General features: G+C 41.2%; 1 protein-coding gene across 4 annotated transcripts in view; it reads left to right on the top strand.

Moving 5' to 3' along the window:
* fstl5 (follistatin-like 5) overlaps positions 1-25,454 on the top strand; it is a 155,368-nt gene that overhangs the window by 30,053 nt on the left and 99,861 nt on the right. For 2 of the 4 annotated variants that reach the window (XM_035162284.2, XM_035162282.2), the window contains exons 3-4: positions 1,555-1,585; positions 20,777-21,025. In XM_035162284.2, coding sequence (XP_035018175.1) covers positions 1,555-1,585; positions 20,777-21,025 — 280 coding nt within the window. Of the gene's footprint in view, positions 1-1,551; positions 1,586-20,776; positions 21,026-25,454 lie in introns of all 4 variants that reach the window. The other 2 variants (XM_035162283.2, XM_035162281.2) reach the window with 1 other exon arrangement.

Raw genomic sequence — 25,454 nt, 5'->3', positions numbered from 1 at the left:
CAACTACAGTGAAGGAAGGTGCTCCCCTCACGTTTCTTCTAACGCCATCAGCGTGGAGTTTCTCTCCCGTCTTTATTCAAGAGCGTGGTCTTTCATTTTTAATGTCTGGATAGTGGGAGAAAGTGGAAAGGCCTCGTCCATCTTTTATGCACATTGTTTCTGTGCAAACTAACTGGGATTCGTGCCACTGGGACGGAGCCCTGTCTGCATGACAGTGTGCTGCTCTGTGCTTATACCAGGTCCGGTCTCACTGGACCCTTACAACCAAGTTAGTAATTGTAGAGAAATGCATAAGTAACCCTTAGCAGTGAGTGTGTGTGTAATCAATCAATGGAGTGAGCTGAAATAATTTCTGCAGTCCAAATTAATTTTTAACCAGATCTCTTGTATTACAGACAGCATTTTACAGTGGAAGGTGTAAAATGCTTTTAATCTATAATGTACTCCATTAATCAATTCGTATAAGAAACTATAAAATATACAGTATGCAGATTTTCTGGGCAATCTATTTTCAGTAGGCAGACAGGGACCGCTGTTCATTATCGACAGTCGACCTGTTGCACAGCGGATGTTCCTCATAGCACCACTCTGCTACAGCTGGTAACGAGGGAGGCTGCATTTTCTGCACAAGCGCGAGAGGGATGAGCTCGGCAGATTTCACTGTAGGGAAATCAAATATTTATGCCTCTTTCTTTCATATTCATTATTTGTGGAGAGCAGCTACTTAGAATAGTCATCCTGATAGCAGCGTTTTCTGCAGCCGTAATCGCTGTGCATGCTCTAAATATTGTATAGTGCTACCACTCAAGTGGTTGTGGACATTTACCCTTTTGTATATGTCTCTCCACTATTATTGTGGATTATTTCTTTTTTCTGTGTAAAACAGTTCAGTCACATTTTGTTTATTCATAATAGTTTGTATCCAAGTTTCCAATCTGTCCCGTAGTGTTTATTAAATCCTGTTAAACCAACAGATTAACTGAGATGACAGGAAGGAAGAAAGACAACAAATATGGTGTAAACAAGACCAGCATGGGGATTCATAAGTGCTGTTATGAAAATGGAGTGAGGGAAAATGTGATGGAGAAAAAGAGAAATGAAGGATTGGAAAACAGAACGCAGTAAATCTGAAAAAGAGACACTTTAATTAAATAATTAAATTGTCGGTAGTTGACAAAAATAAAATCATGAAGTGGATAACAATGCAATAAATGATGTATTCATGTATAATTATTTGTGCTGTTAATGTGAGTGAGGCAAAGGACCACTTGTCATAATACAATCGTACATTAATGTCTAAATCATCGATGCATCTGTTGCCAGTCAAACTGGATTTTCCCGCAGTCGAGCTCTTGCGGTCAGAGTGAAATTCTCAGACCATCTCTTCTTATATCGATGTGTGAACTCAGTTGTATTAAGTGGTCTGAAGAATACTTCTAAAAATCTATGACGCATGCACCAACGATTTCACTTTCATCCTTCTGCCATGTTGTTGATGCTGTGATCGTGCGGTTTATTATAATTGTGGTCTTGTCTTTGTCTTTGTTCCAGCAGGATGGGATCCCCGAGAGCTTGAGGATAAAAGGTGAGTTTCCATTTCTCTCTTTACGATTTCCTCCCTGACATGCGATGCACAGGCACCGTGCAGGTGAGGTTCAGGGTCGTGGTTTGATGGAGGCCACAGCGTGACTGAAGCCCGTCTGCTGCAGAATAGATCGGACTGACCTGTTGTCTAAAAGATTCAAGAGTTTAACTTTTTTATTGGAAAGCTCCAGAAAGCGCCTTTAACAAAGTAAAGCTCTGCGTCGGGAAACTCATTTGGAGCACGGCACTCTCATGTGGTCTTGCAACCAGTTTATTTGGTTTAACAAGGATATCTCACCTGATAATCACATCTTAACACAGGCAGCCAACAAGGCTCCTCTGGGGAGAACGTCTGCTGTGGTGGTAGCTTTTTGTGAATGGGGGAAACAGGGCAAGTCTCTCACTTTGGAATCCACCAGCCACTGCTGCATATAGATAAAGGGTTGTTTGTAGAGTAGTGTCGTGACCAAGCTTTGGAAAAACCTAGTTGTGGCACAAGCAAACATCAATATCATCTATCTAATCTATCTCGTAGAGTCTCTGTCTGCCTGTGGAACGCATAGCTTCCCACTTTGAATAAACAGGTGACCAGCTCTTTGTCCAGTCTTCACTCGCAGCGGCTCAAATACAAAACAGCCCATTCTAATCAGCCACTTCACTAGATTTTTTTTTTTTTATCAAGAACTATCCTCACTTACTGTATACTTGGCAATTTTAGCCAATGTCTACAACTTCAGCCTGGGTAGTGATCCGTGGTGGATGAAGCATCTCAGTTAGGCGAGCAGGTATCTATGATTGATGGGTTTAAAAAAAAAAGAAGAAAATTCCGCGCCCCACTGAACAAGCGTATTGTTTCTTAATGTCGGGTTCATCGAGCTGCTTTCAGGCTGACTGAGAATCACTCTGCTGAAATAACAGACATCATAATGTGAGAGTGAAGTGCTCTGATTGTGAGCGGAATTTACATTAGACTTGAAACCGGTAATTTCCTGATCATTATTTTTCAATTTGCCAGTTATCGTCTCCACGTATTAAGTTGACATATTAAAATGTTTTAATTTTTTCTGTACAACATCTACAGATATTCAATTTGCTGTCACAGAATAATAAGAAAGCAAATCCGTGAACCTGGACTAGATAAATTTGCACTTGCAAAAACCTCCTTAAACAATTTATTAAATGTCACTTTGACAAAACAGTTATTGTCTCAAATTGCTTTAGTTCTCCAGATTCAGTGGTGGCCTTTCTTAGTGGGTGTCATAATATTTAACAGATATGAGTTTTGACAATTTAAACTATGTGGAAATGTGACTTTGGGCACTGGAATATTGCGGTGGGCATTTTCAATGTTATTTTATACTCTTTATACACTCTGCTTGGTAATTTAGTAATTGATAACATTCTAAATCAATATGAATATTTAGTAAAGATAACCTTTAGCTGCAGCTTGCACCATTATCCACCACCAACATCATGCAGCAGCACGGTGAAGGCTGGTGCGGCTGCATCAACGCGCCGTGGTCCTCTCGCTGTTTGACAGATGCATCTCATCTGTCAACCTGTCACCTTTCTAATACCTTCTCTGTCTCCTCTAAACCGGAGTCAATGTCAGGCAAAAGGTGGCCCTGCTGCCCAACATGTCTGCCACTAAGTGTTTGAAAGGGCCTCTAAATGGACGTCTACCCATTTTTCTTCACCGGGGAAGGTCGAAGCAGTAATTGTAGAGGGTGCATTACCATAAAGGGCGGCCCCAGCTGTCTGCTGTGATTCACTTTAATGCGCCATGTTCTGTAAGCTGAGAGGGGAGATCTCACTTTGGCCAGTTTTCAGCAAACTCATTTACAGCCCCAGTAACAAGAAGGCAAGCGAACTGTGGAGGAAACCATAAATAATTCAGGCATCACCCGATACGTAGGGGGCTTCTCATTATTACACGACTGAGGCCAATTTGGCATTAAAACTTCAATTTTACAAGCTACGTCACGAGCTACATTTTGAATGGACGACTGGAGACACAAGAGGCGGGGCTGGACAGAGAAGAGTGAGTCAGTTCACATTCATGAAAAGTTGCAAAAATAATTCCTGGTGGTGAACAAGTGGGGTTAAAACTGCAGCATAGATTTGTTATAGAGCCTCCACCGCGTCCATAACCTAAAGCAATATGTTCCTATTTGATATTTTAAAAATTCTTTGCTCCCTCAAAATCTAAACCAGGTGATAGCCAGCACTTACACTCACTTGCCCCCTCAGCGTTCAATTGTCTGAGACTGTTATATTCCTCACCTCATGATGGACCGGCACCCCGTCTTCACCTAATGGGTTACCCTGAGCGAGGTGAGCAATTTCAGAAATGGATGGACGGATATTATATTGCTACATTAAGTGTGGATGAGAAAACAAAAAATAATTACAGATGGGGGAGGAATGCAGCGGCCTATAAACTGGAACTGAATGTCAGCACGGAAGAGACAAAGACAGACAAATGCCAGCCGTTTTCCAGGATGCTCTGTAATTGGAGTCCCAGAACGAGCGGGTGCCACGCCGACGGAGCTTGTTATGCAGGCTGCGGCGAGACCCTGGGCTGCCGGTGAAATGCAATTTGACGGAATAAATAGCCTGATTTAGCCATGTGAAATATCTAATGGAACTTTTTGAGACAATCTTACGATCCTCATTACGTGTAAAAAGTGTCAGTGGCGGGCGTGAAGGATGAGTCGTGCTCATTTGAGGCACCGTCGAGAGACAATAAAAGGGCAGTTATGTCTGTGTTTACAGACCAGGTTTAGTCCTGCAAACCAATGATATATCACTTATATCGCTTGCGGTTATACCACAAAACTATATATAGATTCCGTGGCCGTAACTGCAAACAATATCAAAAAAAAACAAACAGCTAACGAATATTCTTCTCTACCAAAACACCATTAAAACCAGTGTCAATTTAGGGCTGGAATTCTAAATATTGTCCAATCAATTTGTTGACACATGAATCTTCACAGATGTGGCGGAGACTGTGAAAACAAGGCACATTTAATATATCTGGGGAAGCTCATCATTATCTCCTTTGCACAGGCGTTGATCAGGTTTGTCGGGTCACATCTGTCCAGTTGATGGTGCCAAGGGCGGGCTAACTTCATGAGTTCCGGAAAATAATGTGTTTGTGTTCACATTACTGTCGCAGGTTGGCCTGAATATTCACGAAGTGATCCGACCAGCCAATCGTGTGGCATCAGTGCAATGTGTAACATCATGCAGAGGCAGGTTAGGAGGCCTGGGGACATTTGGTCACTTCAAGTGAGGCCTGATCGCTGAAAAACTGCGGATCTCCTGCTGTTTTAATGCACAATTATTTCTAAAGAGTTCACTCAGAGTGGTGCAAAAGGAGGAGTTCAAACAGAGGAGGTCAGAGGAGAATGACCAGACCGGTTGGAGATGACAGAAAATCTACGGTAACTCTTATAACCATAACTATATGTAATAGAAATCTGTGGCTGCAGTCGGCACAGCCTCACCAACACTGGACAGTTGCATTGGAACATACAGCCAGGTCTGATGAATGTGGATTTCTACTGAGGCAGCAGATGTGTGGGTCAGAGTTTGGAGTCAACAGCATGAAACCATGGAGCCAACAGGACTTGAGTCACCAGTTCGGGGTAGTGTTAGTGGTGTAACGGCCTATTGAGTCAAATCAGTGGATTGAACGCCATTGTGCTTCTGCATATTAATTATTAGCACATGTATCCCTTTATCTTCAAAAGGCTACTTCCAGCATAACAATGCACCATAACACAAAGTAAAAGTCTGTCCCCTGTGAACAACATGGAACAGAATAACAAAGGCGTGTTCCCAACATCTCCAGTATGAATTTGATGTTCCCAACATCTCCAGTATGAGTATGATGTTCCTAAATAAGGTGCTCTGTGACTGTAACGACTGAAAAATCTATATCTTCTATGCCTTTGTTATCATTTTAAGTCTACCTGCAAAGCTACATGAACCAGACTAAATTGAACACAGAACAAAGCCAGTGTATTAAATCAAACTGGAGGAGAAGGGGTTAACAACTGTAGGTTTATTTAGTGAACTGATGAAGTGCAGCCACTAAAGAAAGATTTCCCCACAGACAGAAACCTTAATACACATCAAACACCCGAGTCTATTTCCATATGGTACGAACTTTCAGGTTGAACTCTGCAGAAGAACAAGCATCTTGTTTTGTTGATTGACTCCAGTGTTTACGTTTCCCTGATCTATGTCATCTCCCCTTCTCTCATATGCTGACATAATATATTAATTTGTATGCATTGGAGCCGCCCTCGCCCAACCAGACCTAAGCCTATTGCAGCCGCACATTTGAATAATTCAGAGGCTGCAAACACCAAGCTCTAAATTGTATATTAATTCTAAAATTACACACCACCCCCTGGGCTCAGGTTACACTTTTAATAACTCGTCACGGCTATACTCAGGAGCGCTGAGCACTGTGTCGCGCCGCACTCCTCTCAGAAAGGATTACTGGAAGACTCCCTGTTGTTCCGTCTATCCTTTCACTGTTTGGCCACATTTTTAATTTACAATCCTTCATACAGTGGGTCTTAATCAAGTTAGATTGTGTGCAGTCGTTCTCTGCACGGGGACAGAAGTAGTTTTTAAATACAGGGCTGTGGGACCGCACTGCACCATCTGCTTGTGAGCACCACTGACAGGCTCAGATGAGGAGCGGAGTTAAGAAAGAAAAATAGACCTATAGGATTTTCCTTTGAAATCCCACAGGACTTCTCTGATGAGCTTTACAGGCCACTTATACTCCTTGACCTAATAAGCCATAAGAGGACACTTGTGTCTGGCCTAAATACTGTATGGTAGAAGTCTTCACCTCCTTGAGGGAGAGAAACCAGCTCTACCTTTCATGGTCACGCTGCACTCAGAAGCTTGCATTTGCACTGCGGATCTATATTCTTGGTTCTAACTTGGTTCTCTTATCTATTTTTTTGAAATATTTGGATGCATGAGGGCTGTATCCAAAACAGGTGCACGGAAAGATTAACATGACTTGGTTGTCCACCTTCTTAGTCGTCAGTTCTCTTCTTAGGCAAATCGTTTACTAAGTAGCCGGTGAAAATGCCTCTAACACAAGCTTATACACCACGAGAATCTGAAACTGATCTAATGTCCATAACAAGGACGTGTGTTGGTGCAGGCTGCTTCTTACTGTTACCTGTAATAAAGTAAAATATATTCATGAGCTTAGTTAGATTCTACCTTTGTCAAAAGTTGAATCGACAAATTGAATAAGACACTGTCATGTTATTAGCATTTTCTGATTACCTCAACTGGAACATCAATGGAATATTATACCAGCAGCTCATGATAACATCATAATGAAAATAATATCTAATTCAGACAGAGGTGAATAGTTGGAACATTGCTGTCCATGTAAAAGTAGTGAGTAATTCCATGTATTCGAACGCCTGTAATGGCCCTGCTGTTATACTGTCATTCCAGTTGTTAACCTCACGCCACCAACACTGTGATTATACAGCCTTCCTGATGATTTCAGCTTTTCTTTTATAATGAGTCAATAATTATTTATGACATTTACAATGACATAAAAGTGGCTTTGGCCTTTTCCCTCCTGCTGCAGTTAAACGTGTAAACCTTTCTCACTGTGAATGTTTCAACACGAAGAAGAACAGATGCTGTCAATAATATTTAATCATGGCTCAATTCAGTATAGATTTTTTTTCCACCGCAGGACCCTGTTGTCTCGCATGTTGGTTCAATGATTACACTTACTGCTTCAACTTATATCGAACAAAACCTTTAGTGATGTCGTCATAAAGGCTTCACCAGTGTGTTCTCAACATATGTCTACATATTAGATTGTCCTCATTTTATCATAAATAATAACTAACCGTGATCACAAGGGATCTCAATTTGCAAAACCCTCAAAGATATCAGTGTGTATCCTAAATTAGTTAGATTTCTGAAAATGGTGATAAACTGCAGTCTCCACGTGCTCATTAACTACTTTGACCCGTCTCCCAGGTGAGTCGGCTCCTAATTACACGGTGAGAACATGAACCAGCAGGAGCCCAAATCACACGAGCAATAATTTGAACTGCCGAGATGCTTCCTGCCCGGGCGAGGACTCCTAATGAGCTATTATCTGTGAGAAATTATTCTTCAAATAATGAATCTTTCAACGCAGATCAAATGAGCTGCTCTCACCCCTGGATACGCATTTTTAAACGGTGAGTTAGCATTTTTGAAAGCTTCGCTCCTCTGGTTTCAAGTTTTTTAAAGAGAAAACACATTTTTAGCATCAAAGTAATGCTCCTACTTGAGAAGTTTTTTTTAAACTGCTCCTGTGGAAAATTAATGGAAGACAGATTTTAGTGAACTTGTAACATCTGATTTCTTTGAAAAGCAAATGAGCTTCACGTTTCTGTTGATCAGTTCTGATGTACAAATTTACCTCAAGGGAAAAACATCATTTCTACATCATTAGTTTTTAATTTGACAGATTTTTTACTTAGATTTTAAAGACTGACTGGTTGAAACTATAGAGAAGGGGGGGGGTTATTCAAGCTCATAAACATTGACGGATGGCCGTAAGAGTAACATTTATGAGGCGTACAGTACTATACTGTTATGGCATGCAATTCATTTTCAGGTCTTTGAACTGCTTAATGAACTTGCAAAGAACGTTAAACTGCTTATTTGAAAACAATAACACACGCAAGGGCAGAAAAGTGTTTGATAGGTGTCACGGCGACCATCAGCTCTGCCAGAGGAAGCATAACGCGCTGCACACTTAGCAAGATCAACAATATTACCATCAAAACTCATCTTCAGCATATAAATGACTCCCATGGTGTTGATGCCCATCATTTTTGGCAAACCACATCCCAAATATGTAGTATCAAATGAAGTGAGACAAATCTAATTGAGATTCATCAATAATTCCCAGTGATCTGCGTGAACCGGTGGTACTTACAGTGGGTAATGATAAAAGCTTGGCAGCAGCGGTGCCATCTCCTTCCATCTGAAGGTCAACGCAGTAATCACAGGCAGGAACATTATCTTGAAGGACGGTTCCCCGCTCTCGACCGAGATTAACTTTAATGTAGCTTTTATCTGAATGACAGGACCACTTCAGTGTACAAACACAGAGTAACTCCACGAGGAAGCAAGTCAGCCCTTTCACAGTATTCTATCCCCTTGTTCATAACTTCATTGAACATATATATATGAATCTTCTTAAAGACTCTTATCCAGCTTTTACCCAGGATCTTGACATTAATAGTTTCACAGCAGTGACAACAGCTTTAATACCCAAGGCAGCAATAGGGGTGAATTTAGGAAGCATGAATAGACCAAATGAATGAAGAGCTCTCTGTAACCTACTCAGATTATTGATTTGTCTTTTAAAGGTCTTTGTTATAGGACTGTTAGTATCACTCGTGGAATATACAACGATATAAAAAGTCAGTTTGACTGACAGAACACTTTGGTTGCCTTGTACAGTCTTGCTCTCAGCAGGGGGTTCGGCTTATCACGGCAGTTTGGGGGTAAAACTGCAAGTTGTGTTTTCTTCTTTTCCTTCAAGAGCTGAAGTCTCAGATGCTTCTTTTGTGGGTTTCATCATAGCCGACTCTCTTGCTGTTGTTTTATTTGTCGAGCAAAAGTAATGTGAGCTTTGATTTTTCCACACGTGGTGGGAAAAAAAATCATCCTATTTTGTGGCACTACATGTTTTTCTTTTGCCGTTTGAAAAAAGGCTCCTGTGGAGTTTAAACGGCGTAACCCTCAGTAGGCCCTCTGACAAAAGCCTTGATCCCACAACCCTGGCTTTTCAACCTGTAGAAGTGTCTTTACAAAAAAGATATCCAATAAATCATTTACTCCCGCTGCCATTTCAATGCTGGGCAGTGAAGAGCGCAATTGACAAGAATTGATCGTCTATTTAAAAGTGACACGCAGAGAGCACATACACCCGTCGAGACTGATTGGCCACTTTAACACCCCATTGCATGTACATGTACTGAGACCAGATACATAGAATCTGCTCACATTAAATACAAGCAGAATATACATTATCTGATGTAACTGAAAGCAAGATTTGTTCCCATACTGAATAAAGATCACACTTAAAAACGCTTATGCAAAAATGTCAGAAAACGCCTTATCCCACAATGTTAAAGAAAATGAAAAACTTCCTGGTTCTGCCCCCTTAATTGAATCTGTTCCAATAGTTAATGGGTTCTTCCATAAGTTCAAGTTTAGTAGTTTTTACATCATACTGCTAACAAACAATCAGCTTTGAAAACATAACCGTCTTTGAAATAGATAATTTACTTTTTGCTCGGCACTAAAAGCTTGAATAAATATGAATTTATCTTATATTCAGAATAAATGTTTTGACAGTAACACATTAGCAAAAAGAAAAGGAATAACCAGGTGTGTATAAAATCCATCACGACTGTAAAATATTTCATCTTTGCCCTTTTTCTCTGTTCATTTTCCTCTATGAGAATCTTATTTGTTGACCCTTTAAACCATTGAATCAGTCATAATCACAATAACTGTTTCTGTAAGGAGCTTTTTAATGCTTTGCAATTATCATCGAATGCTAATTCTTTACTTTAAATGGCTCAGTGACATTTTAAACCAATTGAACTAAATTCATTGTTTATACAAACAAGGTATTTGCTTGAATTACCTTCGGAGAATATTCCACAGTAATTCAGCCTCTCGACAACACAGCTGTGCGTTTGTTCACGAGATAAATGGAATCCTATCTGCAACCCTGCAGCCTCGATATGAGTTTCACCCCAAAGCAAAACCTGGAGCTATGTACTCCCAGCACTGTACCCCCCCCCTTGTGTAACCTTATTATCATTGGGATTTCAGACTTAAACAAAAAAATGAATGAAATACAGATAGCAGTACTTGCAAGTACATGTAAAAATCAAACAAAGCAAACCCCAAATATCCAACATGGAACAAGACACTGCTTGATTTCTGCCGTTTGCCTCCCAACCAGACAGCCCACTGTAATGTGAAGTAGTAATGGGAGAAGCGTGGGGCGCTTACAATTAGTCAGCAGTCTCTGATAAATGGGCTTGTTGCTGGAAATGCTCTCAGTGCTGCATCCCGATGTGGACAGAATGAGAGAGGAGCCTGGCCCACGTTCAGTCATTAGGCGTGGGAATGAAATGGGACGGAAAGTTGCCAAGTGGCTGCCAGGTGCTCTCGTATCCACTCTGCAGCACATGCACTCAGCCAAGGACTAGCACACACACACGCACAAACACACACACACAAACACACACTCTAGGGTGTCAGTCTTGTTGCTGAAATGGAATAAACTCTTGTGTTGTTTTCTTTTCATAAGAATTAAAGTGTGTCACATTGATGCATTGTACATCCCATGCATTTCATAGTAAGTCACCTAACCTCTTTAAATGCCTTGTAAAAGGTGAATGAATATAAATAGTGTATCATCTGCTGTGGTTTATGCACAGGTGCTGACTTCAGTGTCTTTATGACCGTGTGTATTGCAAAATCTAAAAGGAGAGAGTAACAAGAATAGTAACTCAATAAAATGCAGGTGCACATTAGAGTGATGGATATGCAGTGTCGTTTTTATTCCATTAACGGACGTCCCAGCCGCATTGTGTCTCGTGGAGCGGGGGGGGGGGCCTCTGGGCTCCAAGACTTATTTTTACATGTCGGGTTACAGCAGAGTTTGATACAAGGGAGGAGTAATGGTCTTCACAAACCATACATTGCACTACCAACGGTGAGAAGTGCTCGAGCAAGTTTTTTTGGCTAAAACCTCCTGAGTAGCATCTTTATCATCACCATCCTCAATACCATCTGACATCAGACGCCTCTCCGAAGAGACAAAAGAACACAAGCTATAGTTCAATTTACAACATATTCAGGACAGACACGTAGAAAATATGCATTTAGTAATTTAGTACGGTTCTTGAAGGACGTTATAAATAATAAAAATGCCCTTTAATAGTAATTAAAAAGAACATCTGGCTAAGAGAGTAGAGGGACATGTTGGTTGATAGTTTAATGTGCCAAAAATGTCTTATATAATTCCATTAGAAAGATTATCTCAACTTTCTAGGTATGTTTTTGTTCCACTAACACACACACATTCAGTTTATCATCATGCACAGCAAAAGAAAATCATTAAATCCTCACATTTGAGACGATGGAAACAGCAAATATTTAGCATTTTACAAATTATAATTTAATCATCAAAGTAGATTCAGGTTAATTTACTGTTCCCACTTTTCCATTAATTGACTAAACCATCCTCCCCTGAGCCTCAACCCCTGCAAGTGACGATGAACACTGGCTAAAAAATATGAAGTCAACTGCATGATACCAAGAGATTCTCTACATAATTCATATCATGCAAAAATAATGAAGGAAAAGGTTGAACGTGAGCAACTGTCTTCTGAAAAAGAAACAAATTTGTCATTGTTTTCTGATTCAAATGACATTTAGGCAGCAACAGAAACTACAAATAGTTGTTGGCTCAGTTGGTGGTGAAGTAGCTGCCATGGGGGGTGTGAGATAATGTTCATGGCTTATAGAATCAAACATTTTGTGTTGGGAGGGGCAGGACGCTCTTTATGGTATTTTAGATTTTGTGATTGTGTACGTCCAGTGGCTCCAGGGTTTATTGATCTATTTCCACTTGGTTGTCTTGCAGCTATTTTTGCTGTGGCCAGATGATCAAGATAATTTCGTGAGGTGATGACCTGTTTTTGTATAAACAGAAAACTGGATGTTACCTGTTTGTCTCAGTGGGTTTACAGTGGAAGAATATAGGTAAACGCATTAACCAACCGGATAATCTCTGCAAATCATTATTTTTTCCACCGTGTTTGAACCACACATGCAATTAGTACAAATACAAAAATAACATTTTAGAACATCAGAAATCGCAGTTGAGGGTTTAATGGGTGTAATTTATGTCCCAGAACAAAGTGTTTACAGAGATAACAGACCCTATTTTCTGCATAAATGGAAAAAACCTTGTGGGGGGAAAACAAAGATCCGATGTTTTTATTCTAAAATAAATGCTTTATCTCCAACATTAAAGAGTCTCCTTGTGGATGAATGTCAAAGAAGCCTAATTAATCAGCTCTGATTCAAAGCCGAACAACAATAAGATATGAAAAAGATAACCCGGTGAGGGCTCTTTTTTCCAGACACTCTATGGAACAGCCTTGATATGACTATTAATATCTTGGACTATGGACGAGCTGCACAATGTCCCATGTGCAGTTTATATATATATAGTTTAATTTGTATTTACATCTTTTGTAGTCTGCTGAGTGGTTTGTGATGAAAGTGTCAGACGGCACATTATGAATAAATTGACCATGACTTGATTTGTGGTGCTGTGTTAGATTCCACAAACACCCAGCACCGTCTGTTAATGTCAGTTGTGTTTGTCGAGCGCTACGAGATGAATGCTCAGTGGTAAACAACCCCTCTATTGAATGTATGCCTCCTATACCTGCACTAAAAAATCTCCTGTATTGTTTAAGTGTAACAAATTCTCTCTGCCTGTATTTCTTATTCTAAAACCCTTCCTTCTAATTTTTTTGGCCGCAACTTACGAGAGCAAAGTGCCGTTCAGTCACCTTGTGTCAGAATTAAATGACTGAATTGATAAAACCAACACTTTCTCTTCATCAAATGTTTTTTTTTATATAGTTAGAAAGCGGAGAACCAGAGCAAAGCAAGCAAGGTTTCACATCAGCAGGTTGCAGAGCTCAGCTTTCATTAAAAAGGAGAAGGCCTTCCTCTTTATTAATGACACCAAGGACTTATCCTCTGTTCACACGGAGTTGGGCTTGATTGAATTCATTAAACAAAACAAAACTAGCAAAAGAAAGAACATGGCCACATTAATTACAAAGACAGTATCCACTCCGGCCATGCAACAGCAGGAAACTAGCTCTATACTCTCTACTTCCATTCGTCTACTATACGAATTGTGATTGATTTTTTGTGAAATTACTAAATTTGAGAAATGGCCTCACAACAGATGTGACTTGTGCTTTGCATCTCAGAGGGAGGACGATGTAACGCACCCACTGAGGTGGAAGGGAAGTCATCAATGTTTCAAACATAGTGGGTTCGCCGGCTCCAGAGGTTTGAAAAAGCTCCTGTGCCTCAAATAGCTTCTCATAAAATGTTCACGAGTTGTTTATGCCACCAGGAGTGAAAGTGTTGTCACAGTGCTGCAAATTAGCACATGATGGGTGGGGGGGGAGAGAGGAAGTGCATTTCAGCAGGTGATGGATTCACGGCTGCACCTGGGAGGCAGACAGGTATAGCAGATTGAATTGACATGCGTAAAGCTGAAGATAACAACGCCGCTAGTTGCTGCATCTTCTGAAATTTGCCAAGGATCTTTGCCAAGGGTACTTCAGGAGAATTTTCTGCACATATCTCAAAATTTCAGAACACCGCAGCTTCTCTGATTTGACAGCTGAGTGTGCAGAAATGATTATGCACATTTGCAATCGTATACACGGAACAGGCTTAATCTGGGCAAACCTTCCATTTGACACAGGGGGCGTTGGGAGCTGCGGATTTTGAGTAAAACCTTGAGAAGCGAAGTGAAACAGAAGTTGTAAAATAGCTTTAAGCTTTATTTCCCTTATAGAGTGTGTCCTCTGGCGGTGCAGCAGTTTTTTGGGCATGAATTTGAAATTGATGGCCCAAGGATAACTACACAGAGCCAAACAAAACTAAATTCTCATTTCTCATTACTGAATACATGGAGGTGCTATTTTTACCAGCTGGATATTATGTAGTGGAGACATTGCTTTGATTTATAACCTCACATGTCATGTTTCAGGGTTGCCTGCATATTCAAAACACCGTCCGATGGTTGTTACCTGTTATGAAATGAAAAAAAAAACGTAAAAACCAATCGTTGTTCCCTTATTGCAAATCTGAAATGAAATCTGCAAAACTGTGCAAACCAATAACTCAAGCTGGGTGAAAATGAACTGGCCGTTAAATTCCTCTCTCCATAAATATGTCACAAATAATTCACTGTCAATAAATGGGCGACATTCAGGGTCTCAGTGTTTCCGACGCAGTCCTAATGGTCACGATTTAATTCAGCGATTGTTAGAGAAAACCCTCGGTAAAGTCAGATTTCCTGATTTCAGACTTTTAGCCATGAATGCATTAAACTTTAAACTTATTTCTTCTTCTCTCCTCACAGCCCTTTGCACCTATGCACATTCAAAAAAACGTAATCCATCGACGTGTCAGCTTTTGTGAGGGATCGTGACATTGTTTATGTGCCATGTAGAAGTTTTTGTATTGTTTCAGTATATGTTTATTCTGATTTGCAGCCCCCTTGTTCCCCTTCACGGGGCCTTGTGGGCCAGCTTAACTCGGTGCACGGAGGGAGCTCAGTGCCTCCGACTGTTGTTTACCACACTCGGCTCGCCCCCCCCCCAGGACTCTGTGAAGCTGTAATGAAAACATCAGATGGGCACCGAACGAACATTCTCCGTTGCCAGAGAAAGGAAATGGAGAACTTGTTGAGAAACAGAGTAAACATCCTTCAGAATATTGGGGCATATTGCTTAAGTGGTTGTGAGTATTTAGATTCAGCTTAAGCGGCGGAGATGTCAAGGCAGCTTGGGATGGCTTTTCACAGAGAGCAGGTTGTTACACATTTGGTGAAGGGCAGTTTCCATTAGGCCGTTTCGTGTTTCTCCTCGAGCTGCGATATTTTCGAGGCTTTGATTCATCTGCGATGACAATCTGATCATGTTGGCCTTGTCCATGTTCGTCAGTTATCCCTTCACACGGTGTGCACCTCATTATGCATGCCCTTCAAATGATGCACACTGGACTAACATATGTCTGGACCTTGGTGTTGCCTACATGCTCAGACTGACGATTCTGATTAATTTGCTCTGCATCTAAATCTATTCACACTGGGAATTTTTACATCTACTTATTTTTTTTTTCATCATTGAGTCAGCAAGCTCTAAAATATCCCCTCAGCAAACACCGCAGGGATATTGTCCATCTGTAATAAATTAGTTCCTTGAGCAGAACTCAAAAAAAACATTTGAAACTTTGTCATGAAACTTCAGAATTATGTTTATCAGGTCGTGAGTGAAGCTTTTGGATACTGTGGGTTTCTTGAGAGAAATATTACAACCTCAGGTTAACTGTCATAGCACCGACTGATTTGCACTTTTAGGTTTTTAGGGTGTTGAGGGTTATGTCATTTCCTGATGACAAATAAATAATCAAGGTGAGTTTCTGTGCCATAGTCGTCAAGTATAGCATAGATCTGTTATTCATATCAAAACATCACACCTGTAGTTTGCCGTTATTGCAATAACTACCACCAACCCTCAGGTTATTGAACGACCCTCTCTACCTGACTCTCAGCAAAATAAGTGATTTCCAACTGAGACATATTCAGTGTCCTCATTGCAACAAGCGGACAGTGATGCTTCACCTCTGTTGCTTTGCTGTTAAGATTTTAAAATATGCTAGTGTTCCTGAAGCCTGGTTCTGCTGCATCGTCCTTTGGTTTCCTTGTGTTACTGTTTTTTTCTTTTGTGCAAAGGAGAACTATTACAACAGAGCTTTCCTACATTGAAACCACATTGAATCACAACATATCAAAGGGTTATATACCATTGTTTTGTCATATCTGTTGATCAACTAAGATGCACGGTATAAACAAACCCACCATCTGCCTCAACAACAAGCATCTGCTGCCACTGCTGCTGCTGCAGTGTCCTTGAGCAAGACACTGAATCACTCCACCCTCACCATGATCTATTCTCCTTGAAGGTGTGTTAAGTGCATCCTTACAATCCCAAACTCTCATAACAGCCCTCGGGTTCACACCGCACATCATGTATTTCTCTCCACGCTCTGAAAAACTAATAGGTCATCGATGAATGAAAGGCCGTGCACAATTCCTCATTTGTCCCCCGATGTCAGCTGATGACCAGACGGTTGGACGTGCATACTGATGACAAACGACTGCGCCCTTCGCTGACCCTGCTGGTGGCAGAGGATGCCTGGCTGTGCGACACAAATTCACTGAATAATCGTTATGCCAGGGAACCGCAGGGAATTAATAAACTAGCAAATTGACCGGCTCCAATCGGGTCACAGTGTCCACACTTGTATCTCGTCTAAATCCTCCGTGATGGCTGGGGGATAATGCCGGGCCTGCGCGCGGGGAGATGTTCTGGATGTGAACAAGGCTTACCGCTTTAAGTCGGCTTGTTTACCGCGACGTCCAGCTGCTAAAACCGAGCGTTCAGAAATTCATGAAGACATTTTAATTGAAAGCCACGTAGCTGTCAAATGAGAAATGAGTGCGGATTTAATAATACAGATATTCTCAGTGATGTCGAGGAGGATTTGAAATGCATCTTTTACACATTTGAAAGAAAAACCCAAAACCCTGCAATTATGTGGCGTTTAGATGATGGTATGATTAGACACAGCTCTGTAGAAACTTTTTTGTGTGTGTGTGTTTTAAAATGGAGACAACAGCGGTGGATGCTGACTCCTTAGTGTGTTATCTATTCAACCACAGGAGCGATTCCCTTGCTGGAACGCATTGGCCATAACCATCTGTTTAGGCAGAGCACAATGGCTGTTCATCTTGCTTTTCGACTGAGTTTATATATCAGGAGACCGCGGTGCTCGAAGCCAAATGCATCATAGATTGTAATTAATGCCACGAAGCGCTGCTCCCTAGTCAATATTTATTGGTCAGTGGTGAAACAGTGTGTGCAGCGTGAGAGTAAAGTGTGTGGATGCCAATCTGTGTGCCCCTCAGTTGAATTATTTTTCTATATCTCCATGAGATTTGCATATCAGTTGGACACTTATCTTAAGTAAATGCAGTGCAGCGCCCCACAAATCACGATCATGTGCAAATGGTTTGCATTGGCTTGTTTGCTTGGGAGGAAACTGCGCTGGCAGCATTTGGAGGAGTTTGGTGTGGACGCCTGGATTTAAAAACCTTTTCACCTGAGCCTTAGGTTCACATTCCATCTAATGCTTGATGTTTGAATTGATTGATAAATTATAAAGAATGATCATCAACTAACACAAGTGCTTTGAGTTGCATAAGCATAAAACCATGATTATCTTGGTTTAGGTTAAGTTGATACTGAGGGGGGACAAATGAAAGACACTGACGTTGAAAATCTGTACATGTTTTCACTTTGAATGTTTTGCATTCTTTATGGCTAAAATCTTTTTAGCTGAATAAAGTTTTGCAAAAAATTGTAAACAACTTACAGTTGGACACGTCTCTGCTTGTGTTCATTCAAGTGAACCCAACAAAGATTTAGACCAAAGTCATGTCTCTATCTACGCTTGTCTCCTCTGCCCAATTCTTTTAAAGCGATAAAACATATGCTCTCAACTTAATATGCACAGGACATGATAATTGATTTATTCTGAGTTCATTAAAAAATAATTTGTGAAACTGTGTGATGAGTCTGTGCAGTGCGAGTCTGTAGTGTCACAGCTTTTATTCATCTCATCGCTGTGCTGGTGTGTGTAACGTTCAGTTCGTCAGGGTGTGAGTTTGAACAGTTTTGCTTTCACTGCGGTCGTTAAATTGTCCGTTTGTCCTGGGACACAAAAACTAAATGCTGCAATGTATATCTTTTATTGCTCTCTCATTACACGGGCAGTTTTCTAAAGGACTGCACACTAACAGTTTGCAAATACAATGACCTTTGCACAAAAGGGATTAAGCAGTGGACAAACCTATAATCATTTTTCTGTGTATTCATCGCAAGCTGTCCCTTCAGCCCGTGAAAGCTCTGAGTGACCTCCCGCTCTGATGGTTGAGTTTTTGTGTGTCTTTTTTCTCGGCTCATCGTTTCCCCCCCCCCGATCCCGGAGGACTATTCCAAAGGGCGATGTGAGAGTGAGACGGCAGCCATTAAAAAGCCAATATATTTGATGTAGTTCACTGTGCAGAATGATCTGTGGCCCGTGTTCAAACAGGTTGAAAAGGCAGAATCTTCAACTCTGACAAATTCACTCTAATGATTTCTCAAAGGAAAGTCCCGTTCTTCGTAAAGTGTGACTTCGACTTCACGGTCCAACAGCACATCTTATTCCTCTTGTGAAGTTTTTATACTATTTCCAATACTATTTACTATTCGCTGTTTCTCAACCGCTGCTGGGAAACCCTACAAGCTCCAGTGTTTGGATCCGTGATTAGCTTCTTTTTCCTGCCACTCCACTAATCCCCATTGGGAAATTCTCCCTCGCTTGCCTCCTCCACGCTGTGGTCAGAGTTCAGGGGCCGCTGCAGAACCGCAATCCCGGAGCCAGTCACAAAAAAAACGCTTCACTCAAGGACACTTTTCCCACATTTCACTTTCTCGTTTTTTTCTTTTCATTTCGTACACCCTCAACTCCTCAGCCCTCGGATCTGATGAATACTTGATGACATGTAACCTCTTGTCATTGTAGAGGTCACTTTGTGTGAGGACATATTGGACACTGTAAAACCCAAACAGGACTGCTCCCTCCTTCTTAACCTGGAGATGAATGACATGTCTCTACTTCCTTCCACTATACAGAAATGAAAGCTAAATATTTGGGTAGGAACACGGCCATCTCTCACCCATGATGGTCATAAGAGCCAGAATCTGTGGAGTAGTGATCTAGGTGTGTAGCTGTGGTATCAAAATAAAAGCTCTACCAATCATGCGTCAGTCGAAGCTTTCAATAATGGCTTTTTACCCTGTTTTTAATGGGACCAAATAACTAAATAACACCAAACTTAAACACATCTGTAGTGTATTCTGTGCATCACCTAGCAAGAGGAACAGCTCCCCGGGTTCTTCAGCTAAATACACTTTACACCTTCCCCATGTTTTACCCTTTAATGGTAGATGTAGAAGGAATGTCTAGGTATTTTAATTGAAATGCGTAAATTTATTAGAATTTATTGCTATATTATTAATAATTACAACCAAGAGGATAATAACATATATTTTTATGAATAAAATCAGTCAACACTACGTTTAAGACAGATTAGTTCAACCAAATAACATGCAATAGCATTTTTCGACCAAGACCAAGTAACCTTGTATCTGTAGTAATGTCCTTATGGCACCTTTAAACTGCAAGACACAAACTTTTGAAAAATGTAACTCAACTTTGACAAGGTTTGTCAACAGCTTATATTCTCTCTGAATAAAACCTTATTGAAATACTGCACCAACAACAATTCACAACAGCAAGGCTACATTTTTCAGCTTTAAAATGTAAGGGCACATTTATAACAAAAATATAACAAAAGCCAGGAATAAACAGAATAAACCCTTTGTGTGGAGCTTTAATGTCACAAACACTGCTTCATCCCACAGGTGCAGCAGGTGAGACACTGTACCGCCCTCTCTCTTAGCCCCTTAGCCTTAAACTCTGGGGCTTTTAAACTTTGTATATTGTAACTCTGGGGCTTTTACCCAGGGGTTAAACATCAGTGGGCTACAATTAGAGAAACCTTTGCAATAATTTATTTGCATGTCTACTTAATTTGGTCCATGTCCCATGTGCTAACATAGAGGAGGCAGGCTTTATCACCTATACAGCAGACAGCTACCAGGGGGCGATCAAGACCCTTTCCCTTTACTTTTGGGGAGCTGTTGTCATTCATCTATATATATATATATATATTGAGTAAAAAAATGATAAATGGAATATACCCTCACTTGGTTATTTAGCCTTATATTTTCCAAAGAGACTAAATAATAGTTGTGGGTGTCGACATTTATAAAACTGTGCTTACATTAATGTGAAAATTGCATCTTACGTCTGCAAATGTCAAAAGATAAAACAGGAGATGTTTTTCTTGTCATTGCATTTTTGGTGATATTAGTTTTGAAATGAACAGATTGTTTTAGTTGTTGTATTTTTTGAATCCCTCCCACTGTGGATGCTTTGTAGAGATCTTGAGTTGCATAATTTGTGCGTTTGACACTTTATTGGTTGAGAAAAACACCATCAACCATCGATGAGGATTCATAAGAGCTGAAACCCTGACTTCCTGGTTTTGTTGTGGACAGACGAAAAGTACTAACTTTCTCTTTATGTGTTCCTGCAGGTTTTATGGGACACAATGGCTCTCCAGGTCCGTGTGAACACAAGTACTGTGGCTTGGGGCGTCACTGCGTCGTCGACCATGAGACCGGCCAAGGGGATTGCAAGTGCTTGGATCACTGTAAACCGCACTACAAACCCGTGTGCGGCTCGGACGGCAAGCTGTACCAGAACCACTGCGAGCTCCACAGGGCCTCGTGCCTCAGAGGACACAGGATTACCATCGTGCACAGCGAGGAGTGCTTCTACAAAGGTGAGCGCTCGTGTGACCTTTCTCTAATGCAGGATGATGTGTGGAGCACTGGATGCTGGGAGTCTCGCTCTGTGCCCTTTGCTCGTATGCTTTCATCCTATGTAGTACAGTATACTTCCATGGGACAGGAATGCTTAACCCTGTGTTAGTGTTCTGCCTGACTTGTTGAGCACAGGACAATATCTGGGTTATTGAAGATCTTGAAGAATAGAACATAAAAGTTATTCAGGAAAGCTTTTTCAAGATGGAAGAAGCGTGATAACTGAATAATCACTGAGCAAGAGACTCAAGCTAGGTGGGAAATTACCATTTGTCAAATAGCGGCTGCTAAGAAAGTCTGAACCACCAGCCCTCTCCCATCATTAGGGAATTCCCTTTTGTTTTTTTGACGTGGTTGGTAAAATATCCATTTTCACATCACTAGCTCAGACTCAAAAGATTTCAAAAATACATCAAAACACCCGCAAAGAAAAAGTTATGAACTCAGACATATATAATTAATTGGCTAAGCAAATAAACTGTTGACTTTATGAGGACAGCTGGTTCACCCGAGCAAATTCTGCTTCTGTATCGGCTTTCAGGTGGCGATTAAAATGAGATCAATAGATATCAGCTCTCCACTTTCGCACATCACTAAATCTCAGTAAATTAGTAGTTTCCAGGGAACCAGCGGAGGCTTTGGAAAGTTGCTGTTAATCGCCACAACAAAAGTCTCGATGTTCATTTTTATTCTTTAGTTTTTGTGCAGATAAAAAAGGCACAAGCAAGGTATGGTGTTTTAATTAGTGAGATTTTAGAGGTGTTGTTGGGCAGATTTTCTTACGCTCTCCATACAGCAGGCAGCAGATGTGAGGAAATCAGTTTACTTAGCTGTTCTTTCACTTTGCCTCGTTTAACAACACGTGCTTCTTGTTGGAATAACTGTGCTCCGTGGAAGTGGATCCATCAAGCGTCTTCTGTCTCATTTGGCAAAGAGAAAAAATAATGGTGGTCGGTGAATCCATGTGGGAGTAATATACAGAGGACGAACATGAAAAGCTGCATGATAATTAGGGACGGTTTCTTTAATGTTCTCAGCAAAAACAATTACGAGTCTGAAGCAAATGCATATTTTACTGCACATCTTAATTCTTAATGTCAAAATACAAGCACACATAGTGCATTAAGTGACATGAAATCACGTTGTACTGTAACAGAACAACGTCAACACAAAAGACAGTGTAAAACATATCACAGCCATTTACGTGAAATATTGACATGTACAATAGAGCGTTTCACAGTAAATGCAACATGAATCACAATTAGGGCACGATCCGAAACCAGTCATATGAGCCTTTGTAGAATGCACAGCTCGGTTTAAAGGCAGGAGCAGGTGGTGGTGCTCTAGTGTTCATATTTCCCCAGAGAAGTATGACTGCTCTCTAACATTGATTGTATAAACACGCCAATTATTCTTAGTCCCTGGAAACAAGGCCGCTCTCTTTCGTGAAGCTGGATATTGGTGAAGTAAGAGCTCCCGACACTCATCCACTTCATTCAGGGCAAAGGGGGGAGCAGTGGCGGACTGCTCACACACGGCATATTCACAATATTCATGAGCAACTGACCGAGTCTCTGCATTGATTCGGCAGGGTGTCTCAGCTACCTTGTTAACTTTGAAAAGTAACTTCACAGGAGACATAGGGTGTCTTTGGATCTATTTACTGTAGCACATGAAACTCTGTGTGGTCCTCCTCGCATCCTCGGATTAACTGAAAAGAAACTGCACATCGTCCTTGCCAAGTTCCTCCGCTGCTGGAATGTTGAATTTATAGACGAACAAAGCCAAACTACAGGGAGTAAATTCCCTACACAAGAGCCAAAATACAGTACAAACCATCTTAAAGTGGCAGCTGCCTCGTATTGCTTGGTATACGTAGGGAGCAGCCTGTGCAGAAACAGTGTAGGTAAGCTAATGTTCACAATCACAGCATCTGTTCCATCCCAATCACAGAAAAAGGCATTCGAATCAATGGCACATCCCTGGTGGGTGACGGCCCTAATCAGCCTCATTCATGCGCCCTGTCCTGTCCTGTCAGACAACCCCTCGACACCCAATCAGCATCTATCCGCAATGCAGAGTGGGATATTTGACCAATGTCAGGCGATCAATATCAGATCAACAGCAGCCAAAAGAAGGAGTAAAAAAGAGAATCGTGTCCCTTGCTCGGTCCAAACGGTTTTTCTTTGTACTCTGACTGATGTGTAATCAATTTCACATTGGATGAGAGCTCCGGGAAGAGGACGCGGGAACCTGCTGCAGTGATTAGTAATCTCTCCTAAAGGCATTGTTTTCCCTCTCTCCACTTTCCAATCATTTAAATCCATGAATTATAGAAATGATGTTTACAGTCGCAAAACTTTAAGAGAGGAAGAACAGAGGCATTTCCCTGAAATACAAACAGCTGCAGAGGATTTGTGTCCTTTGCTGCATCCACGCTGGCAATCAGAGGAAATGGATAATTGAGCAAATGTAATAGAGCTTACAACCAAATCTAGATGTCATTATGATTCAGAGGTTATTAGTGAGTAGAATGGAATGTGCCCTCGGTGGCATGTTTAATGTGTCACTTGATTATTTGTCCTCCAGGTAATGGGTTGAATTCACCTGGCAATCTGGAGATATTTCCTCCTTATCGCGGCATAATAATGAATTTCCTGCAATTCAGTGTTTGTTACCTCCACAGAATACTTATGTTTTTGGTCCCATTTGTCTCCTTCTCCTTGTCGGGTATAGAATACTGACTTAAAAGAAGGAAAGCAACGGTTTACTTCTGATCACCATCGTTACGAGATGAACTATATTCTACCTGGCTCGCTACTTTCAAAGACCAGACCTCTTCTCATCTGCTTCCCATTCACCTGATAACATTTAATTCAGTCCCTGCTGTGTATTCGTATGCCTCCCTTACCTGTGTAGAGGCGCACTGACTAGGGAGCTTATGGATTACTCGTGATTTTGCTTCCCGTCTAACCCCGGCCAGCTCAGATTCTGTTGCCCGATTTCAGTTTAGAAGTGATGGGCAAGTGTATAGTAAAGTAATGAGTGAGTCTATACTCTGAGTTACTGTCTCTAGAGTATTGGATCAAGGGTCTTTCAGGTCATCACCCGCCATCATCTGTCCACTCCTCGGGTGTCTCAGGTCTGTGCTGCCGCCAGGTGAGCTGTAAAAAGGGAGTAAATATCTTTCCCTACCAGCTCGCTCTACATCTGACACTACACTTCATCCCCCTCACACCTCCTAATGGCTCCTCCTAAGGATGAAGCTCTTACCATCTTTCCTCTTGAGCAACCATGAAGTTGGCACTTTTGGTTGTTAAGTGACATGTCTCTACACCGGTTACTGGATAGATTGCTGTAAAATTTGAAATGGATATCGACAGAATGGGTTCTGACAGCTCTGGTGATCTCCTAAACTAACACTACTGTCACTTCGCTTCATCACCAAATACTGTACCTGCAAAACTCCTATCAGCTCCAGCTGTGCAACAGAAAGATGGTGAACGTGTAGTAACATTAAACCTGCTGCAAATCAACATGTTAACATTGTCCTTGGGAGCATGTTTATTATGCTGACAGTACTCCAACACATCACTGCCCTTGAATACATCCTCCCTAGTCTGCAAGTCTCTTTGGATGTTTTCACCTGTCATTTTATTTGCTGTGGTCTGAATCAGATGATGAGTTGAAGCATTTCTTCTTTGGTTTGGTTGCGTTTCAAACGGAGGAAAATCCAAGCAACCCAAAAAGCATCGCTTCAAACCGGGTGAGAATGTTGGCCGGATGTGTCAGAGGTGAGATCACGACAGTAACACATCAAGAAGGACCCATGTTCGGGACTAGTACATATTTTTTGTGATAGAAACAGCCATGAAATGTAACGTACAGCTGCTGCTACCTGAGCTGCTACAGTTTGCCCGTCCTGCTGCTTCCCAGAAGGCAAAGTACACCCGGCTGCAGGAGCCTTTTAGCTCCAACTCTCAGAGTCGCCAAGTGTGATCTCTGTGTTCACACCTGCCTCAATGAATCACACGATGGGGGAAAACCAACCAGAGTCTGATTGGAGCAGACTTAAAAGTGTGTGTGTGTGTGTGTGTGGGGTGGGGGTTGTTCTCACCTGTCATTTTGTCATCAAATCACCAGAGGTGGGTGTTAAGGTCTGAACAGGGCTCTAGGCTCTGGTGAACATGAAGTCGTACAGACAGACAGGTAATTCCGACTATTTGGTGATGTCATCCTGCATCATCAGGACCTATTGCAGGAAAATACGTCTGGTTTATATCTGTGTGATACCAATGGTTACCATACGATTCACAGAAACATCCCTCATGTAGATCATTTATAAGACAGTAGATGGATTTAATATTTGTTCAATGCTAAAATCAATGC

This window comes from Hippoglossus stenolepis, chromosome 7 (assembly GCF_022539355.2).
Source record: "Hippoglossus stenolepis isolate QCI-W04-F060 chromosome 7, HSTE1.2, whole genome shotgun sequence".
In the NCBI taxonomy this organism is placed as follows: Eukaryota; Metazoa; Chordata; class Actinopteri; order Pleuronectiformes; family Pleuronectidae; genus Hippoglossus; species Hippoglossus stenolepis.
This window is presented reverse-complemented; position numbering and strand designations above follow the sequence as displayed.